The following is a 21,513-nucleotide window of genomic DNA, read 5'->3' as shown; positions in this document are numbered from 1 at the left end:
TCAATTTTGTATTTCTATTTATGACTCGATTAGGATATTCAACTACTCCTTCCGTCCCCTTTTACATGTCCAATTTAACTTTTGACCAGTCAAATTAACTATATTTTGACTGAACTTTACATGTATTAGATAATTGTGAAAAATAATAAAAACTATACCACTAGAAAGTATATTTAATCTATTTTAATATGCATTTTTCAGATTTTAGAAATAATGAGTAGATAATTTGTAATGTTTAGTCAAAAATTGGTCAATTTGACTACTCTGAAAAGCAAAATGGACATGTAAAAGGGGACGGAGGGAATAGTATTTTAACAAATTTTTAGTAGTCTGTGAAATTTAATCCATTGTATATAATTTTAGTTTTATGTATATTGTATATCAAATTTTGTAAAGTTCACGAGGGATTTTAGCATTTAAACACAGTTGTTCAAAATTTCATGAATTTTGGTGGAATTTCAAATATCTTAAAATACACTAAGCAATTTCACAAAATCCATAATTTTATGAAATCAAAAAGAAATCATCAAACATTTGAATCATCGTATTTTAAGAAAATTTTAAATAATCTTAATTGAATACTATCACATTTTAAAACATTATTTAATATCTCGATTGAATATCATCATATTTTCTTAGTATATTTTAAAATCGTAATTGAATATTCCGAGATTCTCATAAAAATTTCAAAGTCCGAATTTCATGCCCTCAGATTTTATAAATAAAAAATTCTTTAAAATCTCAATTGAAATTAATTGCATATACTCTGAAATCATGATATAGGCCGCAAGGGTTGGTTCAGCTGGTTAAAGAGAGGGCTTGTATCCTCTTGGTCACATGTTTAACTCTTGAAGAGAGTGTAATTTGTGATTATGCCTCCTAGATCAAAGCATGTCGCTTAAATGCAGTTTATCTTGATGCACCCGAAAGATAATGACGGTATTAAAACAGTTCACCAATATTATCAGGACTTACGATGAGTTTAAGTATAGATAACCTATCACAATATATAAACAAAATATTTCGAAATTGGGTTTGATAAATTAACGTCAATCGTAGTTCTGTTTCCATCTCGAGCAGAAGACTTCGTCCCCACAGCAAATGACGAAAATAAAATGAGGAATGTCAGGAAACTGGACTGTAGCACCCTTCAATGCAAGATTTTGAGAATGTTAGGTGATAAAACGACTTTCTTTTAATGGCGAGGACTGTATATACAACTAGCAAGTACTTTCTCCGTTTTAAAATATAGATCGCTTAATTTTTTGACACACACTTTTAAATCATTGACCGCATAGCTAAAATTATTATTTTAAATTTATTATTATTATAATATTAATCATATATTTTTATTCAAAAATAAAAAAAATCCAAAAAAAATGAATTTAATGCGATCAAACAATTTATATGTCAAAACAAAGAGAGCATTAGTGGTATCTCCGTTGGTATGCAAATTGGCAATAAACTGAGAATGTTGTACACAAAATCTGTGTCGTCGCCACCTCTCACTTTGATAGTAATGACTATATTTTCCTGCTGCAAATTAAGCTACCACTTTGGGAAGATAAATACCTACAACTCTATGTGCAAGTTTATTTCTCGCAAGCTCGGACCTGCGTTGGAAATACAACTCCGCAGCTTTATGTGCTTTCTACCTGGTTCTCTAAAACGTAGCCTTGGGCCTGCTAGGTGTAGCCAGTTTTCTTTTGTTAGAATCAGATAATTAGACCACACCCATAGTTTCTGCATTTTAGTTCAGCTGCTAGTAAATTGCCGCATCTTAATTGTAATACCGGCAGCTGTGTAGTACCCCATTACCCTTCTGCTCATACATATCTTAAACAAAAACCATATCTTGAAAAAAAAAAAAAAACGTCTAAATACAACATCCATAAACATTTTTCTTTAAGGAAATATATGCTTGATTTAATCGGTTTCAAAAAAAAAATGCTTGATTTAATCATACATCCACGTTTAATTATATCTAAATAAAAAAGGACCGGCGTACTCTATAGCGATCCAAAATCTCCTTAATTTTAAATGAAACCTTAACATATCAGACAAACTGTGATTTAAAACACCACCTTAGTACTAGAATTATGCTTAAGACAAAATTTAACATTAGAAAAGTATAAAATGCAACTAAAACTTTAAAAGGTAACGAAGGAATAAAATCTTTTTTCTTCTACAAGACTCACTTTTAATGGAGCATCTTAATTTATACCCTACAAATGTACATTCACAAACATTGTTATCGGAATATTCCTTTTCCCACTGCTTTCACTCTCCTCCCCTCTCTCTAACATACCCAAAAAAGCCCACTAACTCTTCAAATAGCATCCTCCTTACGTCATGCTGGCGTCACTTCCCGGCGACTCACACACCTCCGGCAGCCGTCGTTGTCGCATTGTTACCCGTCCATGGAAACATCGGAAAATGATCCATCTCCCCATCTCCGGCCGCCGGCATTTCTATATCCTCCAGACCCATAAAGAAATCATCACTCAGAGGGGTATCTGATGCCCACAACTCCTCGTCTTCTTCGCCGATCTCACACTTCTCCGGCGCCGGCGAGAGACTCGCCGCCGGCGAAATGGGAGTTGAGCAAGTGGGCTTGTTTGGGTCGCCGTCGGAAACCCCTTCCGAGGACGATACCTTCTGGCGAGTACTTCCGGCGAGCGAATTCCGGTGGGTGGGGACAGGGTGATTGTGCTCTGCAGTGTAGGTAACAATGAACATAGTCGGGTCGGATCGGTTTCGCTCCACTTGTTTTCGGGCCAAACATCCCTTTGAAGTGCTGCATCTGTAATAACCCCTGTAGATACACACAAATACAATAATTAGTTCATTCATAATGTTACCAAAAATAAAGCGTATCAGTTAATATTCCACTAAACCAGACAATTATTTTATTCCATAATTAAATCCCCAAATTTAGCTCATTCCTATTTCCATAACAAGAAAAGTACTCAGAAATCTCAATAATTATGTAAAATTAAATTCAAAAAAATCATAATTACCTCGGGTAAGGAGATCCCTTAATGGGTTTTTGCCCATATTTTCTCCAAGACCACATGTCAGAAGATAGACCTTCAGATGGCACATGACAAACCCTTTTCATTTGATTCTTTCTGTAAATCAAATTAAAAAAAATTAGAAATTTATCAAATGTCAAGATTCAAACTGGGCAATATTTAATAAAAGCCACTGACCAAGATTTAATTTTTAATACATAAACAAACAAAAATGAAAAAAAAAAAACAAAAATATTTTTTTTTTTACCTTCTTTTGGACCTTGGATTTTGAGAAGCGTTTCTTGGAGTAACAGTTGAAGTAGTCGGAGGGAGATGAGAAATGGAAAAAGCAGTTTTGGGCTCAACTCTCTGTCTCTTTTGCGGCGGCTGTTGTGGCAAGAAATCACCGAGAACAGAGAGAGGCGAGATGGGAATATTTTGTGGACTAATCGTTTGCATCTTCTGGCCAAATGGTTCATTTTGTGAGCCTTGTTTGGGAGCAAATGGTTTAAACATCTCATGCAAATCTTCTATGTTCTCGCTTCTTCTGGCTTCTTGTAGATCTGGAAACCTCGCAGAATGCTCGTTTTCTTGGACCCGAAAGGGCGGGGAGGTTATCGGATTATTCCACATCGGTTGACTCGGAGTTGCAGAGAGAGTTGACTTTCCGGCGGCGGCGGCGGCGGTGCAGCTTCTGACCACCGCGTAGAGATCCCAGTCATCGTCCATATCTCGGCGAGAAGAGAGGAGATAGATTGAGAGAGAAGAGAGAAATGGAAGGCGCTGACTTTTGGAGGATATGAGGGGTGTAAAGAGGGAGTACAATAATTATTTATAGAGAGAGAAAGTCAGTGAAGAGAGAGAGGAAATTGTGTTTTTGCTTTTGGTGTGTCAATATAAAATAAATGTATAATTAAATAAAAATGGTTGAGGGGTCAAAAAACTGACAATAGAGGGATAGTGTTTTGTTTTGTTATGGGTTGACAATTGAATTTGTCAAAGGAGAGTGAAATCAGCTGAATACAAAGTCAAGATACAGCACACACTTGCCTTTATCTCTCTCCTTTCTCTTTCTCTCTCTCTACATGTTTTCTCTATCCAGAAGTCCAGAACCGTGTCCCGTGAATCAAAATTTGATATCACCCGCTGTTTACCGACAATAAAGTGGGTGCAGATTTACAGTAATCTTGATTTTTTAACAAATTTGATTTTCTCTATCATCCTGATATGTTTTTAGAAAATGCATATATTTTTTCAAATTTGTTTTAAATCTCATTTTTTTAAACTTTTATGGAAATGATATATTAAAAAAAACAATCATGAAATTTCCGGGTATTCAGTTATGATTGTTTAAAATTCATTAAAATCTTGGAATATTCAATTGGGATTTTAAATTCCGTTACAAAATCTGGAATTATTCGAAGAGGATTTTAAATTATCCTTAAAAGTTTGATGATATTCAATTTAGGAATGTTTAAAATACATTAAAATCTGATGGTATTCAACTGCCGATGAATTTTTAAATTTAATAAAATGATGAATTTTGTGACATTGCTCAATATTTTAAATTTGTTGTGATCACACCAAAATCCATGAGATTTTGAAGTATTGTGCTTAAATCCTAAAGAATTTATATCAACTCTACAACATTTTATCAAGAATCCGCATAGAATCAAAATCACGTCCCGTCCATTAAAATCCATATATTCAAAACAATTCATTAAAATCTCAATCGAATACTCCTCATAACAATTCACACCCTTTTGTCTCCTATTCTTCGACCGTTTAATACACATTTTAAGGTGTATAAAAAGTATAGGTAAGCAAATATTTTTTTTAAAAAAAAATTGTTATGTATAAAAAATTTAGAATTTAAATTTTATTTAATAGAAAAATAAATTAATTTACCAACTATATTTTATGAGAATTTTAAAATGTGTTACAAGATCCATCCCTCAATATAAACATTTGAAGGAGGCGGAGAGAGTACATATTTAAAAATATAATCATAAATTATATGATTAAAACGTACTCTGAAATTTCAAAATGTATTTTAAAAAATAATATACCATTGTGCTATTAACTTTTCTAACAAATATCATTATTTTTTTCTAATACATATGATACTCCTATAATTTGACGTTTTGGGAAAGTAAATGGTACTATATATATTTACGAAATTACTCATACATAAATATGCATAATTTCTAAGAAAAAAATTGAATATTTATAATTTTCAAGAAAATTTAACAAGTTTAACATGCTCGGTAATCGGTATCTTTTCGAGAAATAAATTTGTTTTTCATTTGTGGGATATATTTTTATTTTAATATTTTATTTTTAGAGCAATATAGGAGTTTTTCCAAGGGAAGAAAATAAATGGGGGATAATATTATATATATTATGAAAATTTTATTTAAACATTAATTATTATATAGTAGTTGAATTATTGAAATTGTGTTCTGAAAGGTCTGATCTTGGTCATTAATGGTGAGGGGTTTTACTGGTCATTTATTTTCTCGTTGTTAGATCAACGAATACCAATAGCCAGATTATTTTCACTTGTCATTATTTTCTGGTCGTTCGAGATTGTTCATTTATTGCCATGATTTAAAAAAAGAAAAAAATAGCATTCTAACTATAATATTTAGCTCGTTGATATACAATCCAGCAGATATATACATTAAGTCAAAATAAAATAACTGGTATGAATATGTGTGTGTAGCTGGTTTCATAATTCTAACAATTAATAATAGGCATGAATATTTTTATTAATTTAAATCTTGTAGTTGGAAATATTAATAATTACATCAGTCCCACTCGTATTCTCATATGTCATTTATTTTTATTATAAATTATTATGGTTACAAGAAGTAACCGGAGGCTTGGACTCTTTTTTTATCTTGGCTATTGAATTAATGAAAATCATTAATTTTCATGCCAGAAAATGGAAGACAGTTGAAATATATCTGTTTCATTAATTATTAAGGATGTATTCTTTCAATCAAATTAATTATATATACATATTCAACACTATGTTGAAAATGGAATTGACTTTTCTAACATTTTATTGAAATTGAACTAACTTTTCAACCGATAAAATTATACATGTTTTCACACACGCACACACATATTACACATGATTTCACACACGCACAAACTCATAAATAATTAAATAGAAATAATTAAAAAAAGTGAAGAGAAACCTCCACACATCAGTTATCCCTTATATGTCATCGCCCATTTTAATGTCGCATTCACATTCGTTGCCATTGTCCCATTTTTCGGCTAACGCAATCAACTATGGGTCTATCAATGTCTCGTTGAGACTTTAATAGGTCTTAGGAAAGTTTTGAATCCCTCAGTAATCCTAATCTCATTAACCTCTCCGCGCCGGTCCCACCTCAGAGTAGCATGACTCTGATCATATTCGTAATCCATGTTTCTATTTATTTTCATATATGTCATCGCCAATCTTAATATCACATTCACATTTCTTGCCAGTATCCTATTTCATGGCCAACACAATCCACTATGGGTCTATCAATGCCTCACTGAGACTTAATAGGCCTTAGATAAATTCTGAATCTCTCAATAATCCTAATCTCATTAAACTCCACACCGGTCTCATTCAGAGTAGCATGGCTCTAACCATTTTCATAATCCATATTTCTACTTATTTTCATTGGAGCAAAAACACACACACATATATATTAGTAATCAAATACTAATTTATTTTTAAATACAAACTAAAAACTAGTGTTACGATCATTATTTACATCCACAAGAATCATCTGTTCATACTTCATTATCACCATTTTACACGGTAAAATTAGTAATTTTTATTTTCTATGATAAAAAAATTATTTAATTTAATTATCTGTTGTCGATTATTGATGGTCAATTGTAGTCGTAGGACGTTAATAATAATAGTAAGTGATGAGAATAGGTGTGTGATGGTGTTAAGTAGTCACTAGTAATGATAAAGTTATGGTATTGGGACCACCTAATAACGCCCGCCCCCGCCTTATCACCACCAAATCCACCTCACCTACCGTCCCCCCACCTCACCACGATCGTTTGCACCTCGAGTACCATTGTCCTCGCTTTACTGCCAATTTCGCTTCTATATTTTTACGGAATCTGTCGAATAGAGCCAAAAACTCGTTTCATGTCCACCACCTCCGCCTCCCCCTTCACCTCCACTCTCTGCGCCACCGCCACCACCAATTGAATTGACAACAAGAACATATCTGGAGGTTTTCACCATTTTCAGGATGTTTTCACCAAATTTTGTAACACAAATCACACATTCTAAAGAGAATGTCGCTACATTTTAAATTGGATTGGTTTTTAGTTTGTATTTAAGGGATGGTTTACATTTGCGGTAGTCTATGTATATTATATATATAAATATATATTGTATATTATATATAAATATATGTGTGTATATATATATAATCATATATTTTATATTATAGAATTGTATTTATAGGAATTTTAAAATACATTTTAAAAAATAACGTAAAGAATCTGTTGGGACAGAAGATATATCGAATATAGGATAATTATTTATTTTTATAAAGAATTTACAAAATTTATAATCTTTGGTCAAAACTCAGTCAATTTAACCAGCAAAAATAAAATGTGACAACTAAAAACAGACGGAGAAAATATTTGTTATCAGTCAGTTTATGCATGTTCATTCTCTTACTAATACTGTGACATTCCGAGAATCCGGGGGTCTGGATTCTGACGTCACCACACAAAACCCTTTTTAAAATACTTTTGAAACCTGGTATTTTCATTTAAAGATAATGAAAATCCAAAAGAATTTAAAACTTGAAAACATTTAATAAAAACTTTGAATGAGAACATAAATCAAATGATTTCAAAACCTGAATTTCAAACTTGAAAACCATAATAAGAAAATTTTAAGAGAACATTTAACCCCCAAAACAACAGGATCGCTTCCAGGTTACAGTATTGAAATTAGAATCCACCACTAATACTATACAATATTTCTTACCAAGTCAGATCATCTTCGATAAGAAGAATCACTGTCAACTATTCCAGCTTGCACCAATCTCATCAACTTTCCTCACCACTCCCTGACCACTGGATCCTCAACTCTGTCTCCTCCTCAACTCTGTCTCCTCGCCTAGCATTAGCCTTATCCACAATCTCAATCAATCATCTCATCTTTAAGCTTTTCTGAAATGGTTAAAAGAGAATAGCAAGAGTGAGCAACAATGCTCAGCAAGTAATAATAACAATGAAAGTTCTGAAGTGATATAACAGAAATTCTCGAGTTCAAGATATAAAAAGATTCAACCTGAGTTCACAAATTTAGGTATTGTATAAAAGAATCACAATACCTTGCAGCAATAGAAACCTGAGGAATTCAATCCTTCACAAGAGAATTATTGAATTGGACTATCACATTTTTAATTAAAAACCAAGGTCAGGATGCTGATCAGTCATACCTAACCCAGAGCAGGCCCCGCCATGCTCTATCACTGGATCCAAGGCACTCATTGGCCTAACATGACCACGAATCTGGTCTGACCACTCATTTGGTCCACATAATTTTTATAAAAAACAATAATCCAATTCCATAATTCAATTCAAGAAGTCAATGTAACTTAACAGAACATAATCATAATCATCATCAATAACTGAATAATTCCAAATCAAACTTTGATAATAAACTTTCCATAAGTCACCGTCCATCCTTCCATAAATCAGAGTTCAGGAAATCCCTAACTATTCAATATCCTCCATTATCGGCTAATCAACTGAATTTAGCCTGCTAGACCAGCATGACAATGGCGGGTTGAATAATCAAGAAGATCCCAATTCATTCAAAGCTCTAACTATCACTGAGCAACACATGCTTCAATGACAATCTGAACTTCGAATTAATTTGTAAAACGGAAATTATCTGAATTTTTGAGGATTAGAAAAGGATGGATAAAAATATTTGCACTTGCCAAATATGAAAAAGAAAGGAACGAATATTTGCAACACATACGAAAAGAATGGATCAGAATAATCGCAAGATATCCAAAAGAAGGGTATAGGATACTTGCCTTAAATCTGACTCCAGTCTCACATCTCTATCTCATCTTTCCACTTTCACAATCTATGCATCTCGTAATATCTAGACCATCTCTAGCTATACTCTATTCGCCACTTCGCTTCGCTTACTCGATTCGTTCTTTATTCGCTTTGGAACACCACTTGTCCTTCTGAACGTCTTCGGTCATCCACGTCTCGTCCAAAACCTTAACGAGAATAAGATAATAATATAATCACTAATCAATTTATTGCATATACATATCACGTATATCGATACCCACTTATATACCCCTTTAAACTTATCACATATCACTTAACACGTAATCATGCTTTGACTCTACCATATAGTCAAGTCATATTCCACATAACATATCACAAATCAATTATCATATAAATCATATCGATAATTTGGCAGCGTTTCGTCTATTTGTTAGACTATCCACCTGTTATCTTATCTAAATCAACCATCAACCAACCAAATCCAATCACTATAATTCATATATTCTTATCCAATATCGATCATTACACAAAACTATGTCATCCAAATCGTTTATCACACGTGTATACTATCATGAATAAACATGTATATCATGTAATCATCAATTAATAGCAATCAAATAACATATAATCACATTGCACATTTCACAACAATTATTCACATTCTCGACTCCATCATATTATTATGTCATATCAAACTAGACTTTATAAGCTTTCATCTCTCTTTCGTTTCACTCGATTCCGACTTACGGATCAAAAGATATGTTTAAAACCGTTTTCTCACTCTTATATCGACACATAAGACATCCAACCAATAGCAGACAACACATTACACATAAGGTTTCCCACCCCAATTGATATCAAATCAACTCTTGGGTTAAAAATGATTTTTCGGGAATTTTCTGGAATTTTTAAACATTTTTCGGAATGAAAATCGATAAAAGAATCACTTTTCAGATAAATAATCAAGTCCCAAATACTTGAAATTGGACTTGAAATCATTCATAAATAATTATCGAGCCTTGAAAATAATTTGGAAAAATATTTTAAAGCTCGAAACTATTTTTCGAAATTTTTAAATCAAAAAGGATAATTAAATCCAATTAATTAATCAATTAAAATCAATTAATAATTAATTAAAATAATTAATCAATTAATATTTAAATTAATTGACCAATTAAATAATTAATTACTAATTAAAATTAATTAATAAATCAAATTAGATTTATTTTTGAGTAAAGAAATAATTTAAAAACTATTTTTGAAAATCAAAATAATTAAAAATAATTAAAAACATTTCCAAAATGAAAAGGTTTATTCTGTAAGATTTTGAAACTTGGTCACAGGGTCTAATTTGTAAAAACTGAAACTATCAGGGTTTGTTTTGAAAGAATGAAAACCTGGGTGCCTCAAAGTCACCATCTCCAAAAGTTGGGGGGTGCAAACGGATATTTTCCGCCGCCACCGCCCCGATTCGCCGGAGATTACTCTCCCGGCTTCCTCCACCCACCAAATCAACACCAAACAATCTGCACAACGTCAGGAGTTCATTCCTGGTTTCAGAACTCACATCCAACCCCCGAGTAAGCCGGAAAATGGAGCCAAAGAGCTCCGCCGCCGACTTGAAAATACAGATTCCGGCGACGTTTCCACCGCCCCTTTGCACGATTGGACACTACCAACAGATTCTACAAGCTACGATCTATCAAATGGTATGCTCAGCTTCTACCCAGAATCATCAGAACGATTTGCCGGCGAAAAACTCAAATATTCCGGCGAACTCCTCAAGAACACCAAGAACATGACTTTTCAAAGATTAAACTGACTTTTCTCTATGTTATGGAAGTCAAAATTCAACATATAATATACCAAAACGACGAGAAAAACACGCTCTACAACATGGAATCATCAAAACCATCAAACAAACACGTTTTCAAAAATTCACTATTTAAATCATAATAATTCGAATTTTAAAACTTCAATTACTCCCTACCTGTGAATCTCAGGTTGTTTTTGATGCTTGATTTGAGTTCTACTCTTCAATATCTTCGATTTGACTATTCGCACGCTTGATTCTGACTCCAATAACGCCTTCAAATCCACGTTTGATTACGAAGAACACGAAGAACACCGCTCGGTTTCTCTCGGTATTCGTGCAGAGAAACTGGTGAAATGATTTTACGGGTGAAAATAAGCTCTAGAAAGGTATATTTATATTTACAAATAATTGGTACCCCTTTGGATCGTTTATGACATGAAAATACGTATTTAATAGCTTTATACTAATAAAGCGGGGTCCAATCGGTACTGGTTTTCGAGATAATCATCAAAACGGGGCTTTTTAACTCAATTATTGGTCTGCGGGTCCCACTGCCATTATTACATGATAAGGATGATGAAAATATCTCAGTTCACGTTTATCGAGACAAACTGGATAATTATCGACAAATTTTAGTACCCGAAAACTCCGCCGGACCGACTCCAGGGAAAACCGTACTCCGGATCGAAAAAGTCAAAACACGAAAAATGTCCGGAATATTGAAATTAGGCTAAAGGTGAGTTTTGTTGAAACTTCCGGGAAGAAAATTTGCCACCTCGTTACGAGTGAACAGTTTTACGGAAGTCCAATAATTAATAAATAAATATAAATATACGCAATTAAATCCGTAAATCGATTATAAAATCATCTAACATTCCATAAATCGATATGAAAATATCCAAATAAACTATATTTTCTCCTGAGCATATAGAAATTGAAATCTCTCAAATACGAACACATACGAGTATTCAGCTCAATAAACTAGATAACACAAAATTCACAAAAATTCATATATTAATCATATAATACTCATAATTAACCATAATTAATTAACCAACAAATCCACCAATACCACTTACTCACATCACACATATATTCACATAATAATCATCTAAAATTTTCAAAACAATATATGAAAATCAGTTTAAAAAAATATAATCATTTATCAATAACACAATAACCCGGGGTTTAAATATAAAACCTTGAAACTCATTAAACTGGAATAAAATATTAAATCTTATTCCCTTCTTTGAAAAAAAAATCATTTTTATAATAATAAATAAATTTTAAAAATCCGGGTCATTACAATCTACCCTCCTTATAGGGATTCCGTCCTCGGAATCAGAGAAAGAAGGAGGACGCATAATCAGTATAATCCATATTAATCCATAGACCAAGTATCATCACATAAAACTATTCACATAATCAATTCACTTTTCAACTAAAGCCAACAATAATATTTAGACAAATAGATTTATAATAATCAAATCTGAATTTAATAATATGGGATATTACATTCTACCCCCCTTATAAGGATTCCGTCCTCGGAATCCTCCGAAGAAACTAAAACGTACCCACTTCGTAATATCATATCGTCATCCACCTTTGATTGATCTTGGCATACCTTTAACTTTAATGGAAAAGGAAAGTCAAACTTTCGCGATTGCAACATTCATTTCCCAAGAATCAATCTTTGGGAATTTCGGAGGAACAAGATATTTTCAAAATAGGTCACATTGGAATACAAGAGTGACTGGGAGATCAATAAGATCAAATGAACTTAATGTTGCGTGTCCATATTAGACACTACTAAAGGTTGTTAACCTTCTTGTAATCACAACACACACAAGTGATGGCGTCCCATCCAACTCCTATCACACAGACAGGTATACCTTGTGTCCCCTATACATAGGGTTGTTCATCCCAATCAGATGGAAAGAATCCAAGAAATCTCAAGGAGCATCAAGGAATGTTAAGGATTATCGAGGAATATATTAAGGAATATCGAAAAGATATCAAGGAATATCAAAGAATGTCAAAGAATATCAACGAATATTAAGGGATATCAAAGAATATGGAAGAATATCAAGGGATATCAAATAATATCAAGGAGTTCCACTGTCTCTTCATAAACACGCCTTTATCATACACCGATTCAATACTAACTCACACCAATAATCAATATCCTTATCATCCTAGAATTTGAGAAATTGAAAATCTCGTTTATTGAAATGATATCATAATAACTCACTGATGAAAAACATATAATCAAAAGAATCTTTAGTTGAAGAGAGGTATTGCCAAAGTCTTCTCAAATTCCCACTCTACTTTACGAAATCGTTATTCGATTTATGTCATCCTTTCAACGTTCTCGATAATCAATCGATTTGACTCGTAATAGCCTCGTAAGATGTCATCGTAGACGTTATCGTCCGTAATAACTCTGGCCCATGTAATTTACATTCTTCTACTTTATCCCAGTTGCCTTTGAAATCCATAGCACAAACACGTAACGTATCTTCGATTGTCTGGATCATCAACCTGTGGGTTATGGGCCCACCTTGATGCCATTTGAAACCCCGATTAGCTCGAAGCGTTGTCGTCGAGGACTAACGTTCTAACTTATTCGCAGACATTACCTCTAATAGCTGGACTCAACTCCACATACTCTCTATCATTCACTTCTCACCTATCCACCTCTATCTATAAATCTCTCCTTCTGATTCAGTACAACTCATATCTTACACTAACTCTTCATATCTCACAAAACAATATACTTTTCCAAATATCCAACATGGTCAACATACTATGAACCATGCATTTATATCATCCTCAAATCAATACAATAATCCAATTTCAAATATGCAGTATAGTCAGAATACTCTGAACCCTGCATTTTCACCATTCTCAACTCAATCATTCACTATCCAACTCTTCTATCTAGGTCTAACCTTGACCTTTCACACAATTCATCATCTCAATTAATCAACAAACTAGAAATCCTATGTCTAAACTTAAGAATCAAAATCTCTCTAAACCTATACACTCAACTTGATCGTCTAACCAGATTTTATACCTCTATCGCATCTCTAGACTATTTCTAAATAGTCTCACAATACCTCTATACGAGGTCACCCAACATTCTTCTCTATAAAACTTAAGACTATAATCTATATTCAAATTCCAATAACTTGTAACCTGTTGCTCTGATACCAACTGTGACATTCCGAGAATCCGGGGGTCTGGATTCTGACGTCACCACACAAAACCCTTTTTAAAATACTTTTGAAACCTGGTATTTTCATTTAAAGATAATGAAAATCCAAAAGAATTTAAAACTTGAAAACATTTAATAAAAACTTTGAATGAGAACATAAATCAAATGATTTCAAAACCTGAATTTCAAACTTGAAAACCATAATAAGAAAATTTTAAGAGAACATTTAACCCCCAAAACAACAGGATCGCTTCCAGGTTACAGTATTGAAATTAGAATCCACCACTAATACTATACAATATTTCTTACCAAGTCAGATCATCTTCGATAAGAAGAATCACTGTCAACTATTCCAGCTTGCACCAATCTCATCAACTTTCCTCACCACTCCCTGACCACTGGATCCTCAACTCTGTCTCCTCCTCAACTCTGTCTCCTCGCCTAGCATTAGCCTTATCCACAATCTCAATCAATCATCTCATCTTTAAGCTTTTCTGAAATGGTTAAAAGAGAATAGCAAGAGTGAGCAACAATGCTCAGCAAGTAATAATAACAATGAAAGTTCTGAAGTGATATAACAGAAATTCTCGAGTTCAAGATATAAAAAGATTCAACCTGAGTTCACAAATTTAGGTATTGTATAAAAGAATCACAATACCTTGCAGCAATAGAAACCTGAGGAATTCAATCCTTCACAAGAGAATTATTGAATTGGACTATCACATTTTTAATTAAAAACCAAGGTCAGGATGCTGATCAGTCATACCTAACCCAGAGCAGGCCCCGCCATGCTCTATCACTGGATCCAAGGCACTCATTGGCCTAACATGACCACGAATCTGGTCTGACCACTCATTTGGTCCACATAATTTTTATAAAAAACAATAATCCAATTCCATAATTCAATTCAAGAAGTCAATGTAACTTAACAGAACATAATCATAATCATCATCAATAACTGAATAATTCCAAATCAAACTTTGATAATAAACTTTCCATAAGTCACCGTCCATCCTTCCATAAATCAGAGTTCAGGAAATCCCTAACTATTCAATATCCTCCATTATCGGCTAATCAACTGAATTTAGCCTGCTAGACCAGCATGACAATGGCGGGTTGAATAATCAAGAAGATCCCAATTCATTCAAAGCTCTAACTATCACTGAGCAACACATGCTTCAATGACAATCTGAACTTCGAATTAATTTGTAAAACGGAAACTATCTGAATTTTTGAGGATTAGAAAAGGATGGATAAAAATATTTGCACTTGCCAAATATGAAAAAGAAAGGAACGAATATTTGCAACACATACGAAAAGAATGGATCAGAATAATCGCAAGATATCCAAAAGAAGGGTATAGGATACTTGCCTTAAATCTGACTCCAGTCTCACATCTCTATCTCATCTTTCCACTTTCACAATCTATGCATCTCGTAATATCTAGACCATCTCTAGCTATACTCTATTCGCCACTTCGCTTCGCTTACTCGATTCGTTCTTTATTCGCTTTGGAACACCACTTGTCCTTCTGAACGTCTTCGGTCATCCACGTCTCGTCCAAAACCTTAACGAGAATAAGATAATAATATAATCACTAATCAATTTATTGCATATACATATCACGTATATCGATACCCACTTATATACCCCTTTAAACTTATCACATATCACTTAACACGTAATCATGCTTTGACTCTACCATATAGTCAAGTCATATTCCACATAACATATCACAAATCAATTATCATATAAATCCTATCGATAATTTGGCAGCGTTTCGTCTATTTGTTAGACTATCCACCTGTTATCTTATCTAAATCAACCATCAACCAACCAAATCCAATCACTATAATTCATATATTCTTATCCAATATCGATCATTACACAAAACTATGTCATCCAAATCGTTTATCACACGTGTATACTATCATGAATAAACATGTATATCATGTAATCATCAATTAATAGCAATCAAATAACATATAATCACATTGCACATTTCACAACAATTATTCACATTCTCGACTCCATCATATTATTATGTCATATCAAACTAGACTTTATAAGCTTTCATCTCTCTTTCGTTTCACTCGATTCCGACTTACGGATCAAAAGATATGTTTAAAACCGTTTTCTCACTCTTATATCGACACATAAGACATCCAACCAATAGCAGACAACACATTACACATAAGGTTTCCCACCCCAATTGATATCAAATCAACTCTTGGGTTAAAAATGATTTTTCGGGAATTTTCTGGAATTTTTAAACATTTTTCGGAATGAAAATCGATAAAAGAATCACTTTTCAGATAAATAATCAAGTCCCAAATACTTGAAATTGGACTTGAAATCATTCATAAATAATTATCGAGCCTTGAAAATAATTTGGAAAAATATTTTAAAGCTCGAAACTATTTTTCGAAATTTTTAAATCAAAAAGGATAATTAAATCCAATTAATTAATCAATTAAAATCAATTAATAATTAATTAAAATAATTAATCAATTAATATTTAAATTAATTGACCAATTAAATAATTAATTACTAATTAAAATTAATTAATAAATCAAATTAGATTTATTTTTGAGTAAAGAAATAATTTAAAAACTATTTTTGAAAATCAAAATAATTAAAAATAATTAAAAACATTTCCAAAATGAAAAGGTTTATTCTGTAAGATTTTGAAACTTGGTCACAGGGTCTAATTTGTAAAAACTGAAACTATCAGGGTTTGTTTTGAAAGAATGAAAACCTGGGTGCCTCAAAGTCACCATCTCCAAAAGTTGGGGGGTGCAAACGGATATTTTCCGCCGCCACCGCCCCGATTCGCCGGAGATTACTCTCCCGGCTTCCTCCACCCACCAAATCAACACCAAACAATCTGCACAACGTCAGGAGTTCATTCCTGGTTTCAGAACTCACATCCAACCCCCGAGTAAGCCGGAAAATGGAGCCAAAGAGCTCCGCCGCCGACTTGAAAATACAGATTCTGGCGACGTTTCCACCGCCCCTTTGCACGATTGGACACTACCAACAGATTCTACAAGCTACGATCTATCAAATGGTATGCTCAGCTTCTACCCAGAATCATCAGAACGATTTGCCGGCGAAAAACTCAAATATTCCGGCGAACTCCTCAAGAACACCAAGAACATGACTTTTCAAAGATTAAACTGACTTTTCTCTATGTTATGGAAGTCAAAATTCAACATATAATATACCAAAACGACGAGAAAAACACGCTCTACAACATGGAATCATCAAAACCATCAAACAAACACGTTTTCAAAAATTCACTATTTAAATCATAATAATTCGAATTTTAAAACTTCAATTACTCCCTACCTGTGAATCTCAGGTTGTTTTTGATGCTTGATTTGAGTTCTACTCTTCAATATCTTCGATTTGACTATTCGCACGCTTGATTCTGACTCCAATAACGCCTTCAAATCCACGTTTGATTACGAAGAACACGAAGAACACCGCTCGGTTTCTCTCGGTATTCGTGCAGAGAAACTGGTGAAATGATTTTACGGGTGAAAATAAGCTCTAGAAAGGTATATTTATATTTACAAATAATTGGTACCCCTTTGGATCGTTTATGACATGAAAATACGTATTTAATAGCTTTATACTAATAAAGCGGGGTCCAATCGGTACTGGTTTTCGAGATAATCATCAAAACGGGGCTTTTTAACTCAATTATTGGTCTGCGGGTCCCACTGCCATTATTACATGATAAGGATGATGAAAATATCTCAGTTCACGTTTATCGAGACAAACTGGATAATTATCGACAAATTTTAGTACCCGAAAACTCCGCCGGACCGACTCCAGGGAAAACCGTACTCCGGATCGAAAAAGTCAAAACACGAAAAATGTCCGGAATATTGAAATTAGGCTAAAGGTGAGTTTTGTTGAAACTTCCGGGAAGAAAATTTGCCACCTCGCTACGAGTGAACAGTTTTACGGAAGTCCAATAATTAATAAATAAATATAAATATACGCAATTAAATCCGTAAATCGATTATAAAATCATCTAACATTCCATAAATCGATATGAAAATATCCAAATAAACTATATTTTCTCCTGAGCATATAGAAATTGAAATCTCTCAAATACGAACACATACGAGTATTCAGCTCAATAAACTAGATAACACAAAATTCACAAAAATTCATATATTAATCATATAATACTCATAATTAACCATAATTAATTAACCAACAAATCCACCAATACCACTTACTCACATCACACATATATTCACATAATAATCATCTAAAATTTTCAAAACAATATATGAAAATCAGTTTAAAAAAATATAATCATTTATCAATAACACAATAACCCGGGGTTTAAATATAAAACCTTGAAACTCATTAAACTGGAATAAAATATTAAATCTTATTCCCTTCTTTGAAAAAAAAATCATTTTTATAATAATAAATAAATTTTAAAAATCCGGGTCATTACAATCTACCCTCCTTATAGGGATTCCGTCCTCGGAATCAGAGAAAGAAGGAGGACGCATAATCAGTATAATCCATATTAATCCATAGACCAAGTATCATCACATAAAACTATTCACATAATCAATTCACTTTTCAACTAAAGCCAACAATAATATTTAGACAAATAGATTTATAATAATCAAATCTGAATTTAATAATATGGGATATTACAAATACATATAACTTTTAATATAGCCCAGCGGAGCGGGCAACAATACTAGTATATATATATAGAGTCCTACTCCAATAGAAACCAAATTAGCCTAAAAACTAAAAACCAGTTTCTGGACAGTTTTTTATCACTATTTTTAACTACAGAAATCACTAATTTGTACATAACATATCACTAATTTATATATAGCATATCTCGCGAATATAAATATATATATACACATATCTGCAACGTATATGACCATCATCTTCACCCAAATCGTAATAATAGACCTCTTACCACCATTATCAAACGTTTCTATGACTTGCCACCATTGTCTATCATCACCAATAGTCATATACACTTTCCGTCATAACTTACAAAACTAACGACTACTTACCATCATCTTACAACTTCTCTTGCGGCTTCCTACCACCAAGATTCTTCCTACGAATAAAATTAATCATCTATAATCGATTATCAATAATTTAGATAAGTAGATTTTCTCAATTTTGATAATAAAAATCGTTGTTTACATACTGTATAAAAACAGTGATTAGTGCAGTATAAATTAGTGATACCCGTAGTTATAAATAGTGGTAGGGAAACTGGTTTCTAGTTTTTATTTAAGAGTGGTTTCTATTTGATCATGAGCCTATATATATATATATATATATATATATATATATATATATATATATATATATATAGAGTCATGCTCTAGTGAGAACCAATATTAATGTGAGATGTGAGATCTAATCCTAGCCACTCATTTAAAAATCCCATCTACATCCATCATCACTCATTAATTTTACCCACATCCTCATCACCTACCTTCATCTTCTTCATATTCCAACCATCACCTCCGGCCACCGCCAATCACCGACTTCGACCACCGAAAGTCAAAAATCACCACTGTCAACAGAAAAATCACCAGAAGCAAACCACCACACCACCACCTCCTCTGGTCACCACACTGCCCACCGCCTGAAAATCACCATATTCATGCAGAAATCACCAGATCTGAGTAAAAATCACCATAGTCAAACAAAATCCGCCACAACCACCATTAACCATCACAACTGCCTCTTCCGCCTTCACCACCATCTTCATACCACCACCGCAATCTACACACAACCACCGCCACATAATCACCGGGCGAAAGTCAAACTGACCAAAAATCATTACAAATCGACAAAAACCAACAAAAAATCACCGCTGTACAATAAAAAATCACCACCGACGACTTTTGCAGATCTGAGCATATATTACGGAGATCGTGATAACAACGAAGAGAGATGAAGGCGTGAGGAAAGGGGATGGCCAGAACTCAGGCCGTACCGGTAACGGCGACGTGCTGAGAGAGAGGGGGCGAGAAGGAGAAGGAGAGAGAGACTAGTGGTGGTGTTCCGGCGAGGTGACTGCCGGAGGTGAAGCAACGACGGGGGCGGTTGGTGGGTGGTGGCGGTGGGTGGTGTTGGTGGTGGATGGGTGTTGGTAGGGGTGGGTAAAGTGGTGGATGAAAGAGATGAAGGATAAAATAGAAACTTATATGTGTGGTTGTGATTTAATTTAGGGATAAAAATGTGTGACTGAGATTAGATCTCATATCTCACACTAGTTGGGGTTCTCATTTGAGCATTTGCCTATATAATCATATATTTTATATTATAGAATTATATTTATAGGAATTTTAAAATACGTTTTAAAAAATAGCGTAAAAAATCTGTTGGGACAGAGGATATATCGAAGCTATCTCTTTTTTATTCAAGAAAACCGTACCATTTATTTCCGCATCATATAAATGTACTTTGCAGTCCTGCGTTTTTGACAACGAAACCATATAGGAGTATAATTATTTAATCAGAAACAGTCGAGGTACAAAATTTGGTAGAATAGATGATCCAAACTGAAATATAAAATACGCAAAAATGACAAGTGGTGCAAGCACCGAACTTGTATATTATAAGTTGTTGGTAGGAAACGTGAAGCCTCAGGACCGTGTTGATCCATGCATGTTCTGACTTGTAAATAATAACCATCTGACTTTTTCGTTCCGTTCAGGATCTGATTCTACTTATTTCAAGTAATAATAATCAGTTTTATGCCGGTAACTTTTATTCCAGCAGTAGGTGAAGTATTAATCACGATAATCTTCGATTTCGTAACTCATCGAACTGGTTAAATGTTCGATTATTTGATCTTCTGATTAATCTCCGATCAAACTTATTAGTTTCCGGATTAATCCTTGTTCCGTGATTTTATCACTTAAGTCCAGTTTTCATTTTTTATAATAAGATGGTAACTAACATCACACACACTAGTAAAATTTATATTTTGGCCCAGACAATCAAAACTGGGATTAACAATTAAAAATGAAGGAAGGAAATTGAGTGTTTTTCTTTAAGTCATAGCTATTAATTTTGTTTTATTCTCTTCCGAGTAAAATTACGCTACTTCTTAGTTCTTAGTAATAATATCTTAATATATAGAATAAATTATATGATCAAATAGTAATAAGTTGATAAGCTTATCTGAAGTTCTGAATCATTGATACGAATAATCTTTTTTTATGGCCGTCCTTAATTCTTGATTAGTGACATGTTTGGCACTCTAAATTATTATGCTACGATGAAATAGGAGACTTGAAGGCCGCTACCAGGGTATTGGCACTTCACATTATTATAGTTACACATACTCCATTTATGTAGCT

At 33.3% G+C, this 21,513-nt stretch overlaps 1 protein-coding gene and 1 long non-coding RNA gene across 2 annotated transcripts; both read right to left on the bottom strand.

The window, feature by feature from the left end:
• Positions 1 to 2,068: 2,068 nt before the first annotated feature.
• On the bottom strand, positions 2,069 to 3,872 carry LOC108206657 (WRKY transcription factor 22). Its single transcript, XM_017377029.2, has 3 exons — positions 3,283 to 3,872; positions 3,021 to 3,131; positions 2,069 to 2,815 (listed from the first exon to the last, which is right to left on the bottom strand). The coding sequence occupies exons 1-3, from the start codon at positions 3,741 to 3,743 to the stop codon at positions 2,377 to 2,379; spliced, it is 1,011 nt and encodes a 336-aa protein (XP_017232518.1). The 5' UTR covers positions 3,744 to 3,872; the 3' UTR covers positions 2,069 to 2,376.
• Positions 3,873 to 7,846: 3,974 nt separating this feature from the next.
• On the bottom strand, positions 7,847 to 18,814 carry LOC135150764 (uncharacterized). The gene is made up of 5 exons (XR_010288979.1): positions 17,480 to 18,814; positions 15,501 to 15,695; positions 11,086 to 14,622; positions 9,107 to 9,301; positions 7,847 to 8,228 (listed from the first exon to the last, which is right to left on the bottom strand). It is a non-coding gene; the product is annotated as an uncharacterized LOC135150764 (long non-coding RNA).
• Between the last annotated feature and the right edge of the window lie 2,699 nt (positions 18,815 to 21,513).

The sequence above is a fragment of the Daucus carota genome, chromosome 2, assembly GCF_001625215.2.
Source record: "Daucus carota subsp. sativus chromosome 2, DH1 v3.0, whole genome shotgun sequence".
Classification (NCBI taxonomy): domain Eukaryota; kingdom Viridiplantae; phylum Streptophyta; class Magnoliopsida; order Apiales; family Apiaceae; genus Daucus; species Daucus carota.
The sequence above is the reverse complement of the archived record's forward strand: the minus strand, read 5'-3'. Positions and strand labels throughout refer to the sequence as shown.

Excerpts from the sequence above, each read along its gene's own strand:
- LOC108206657 (XM_017377029.2), bottom strand. The coding sequence starts at position 3,743 with ATGGACGATGACTGGGATCTCTACGCGGTGGTCAGAAGCTGCACCGCC. Across the intron at positions 3,132-3,282 it reads AATCCAAGGTCCAAAAGAAG|AAAGAATCAAATGAAAAGGG; the intron begins GTAAAAAAAAAA and ends TTTGATTTACAG. Across the intron at positions 2,816-3,020 it reads AAGGGATCTCCTTACCCGAG|GGGTTATTACAGATGCAGCA; the intron begins GTAATTATGATT and ends GTGTATCTACAG.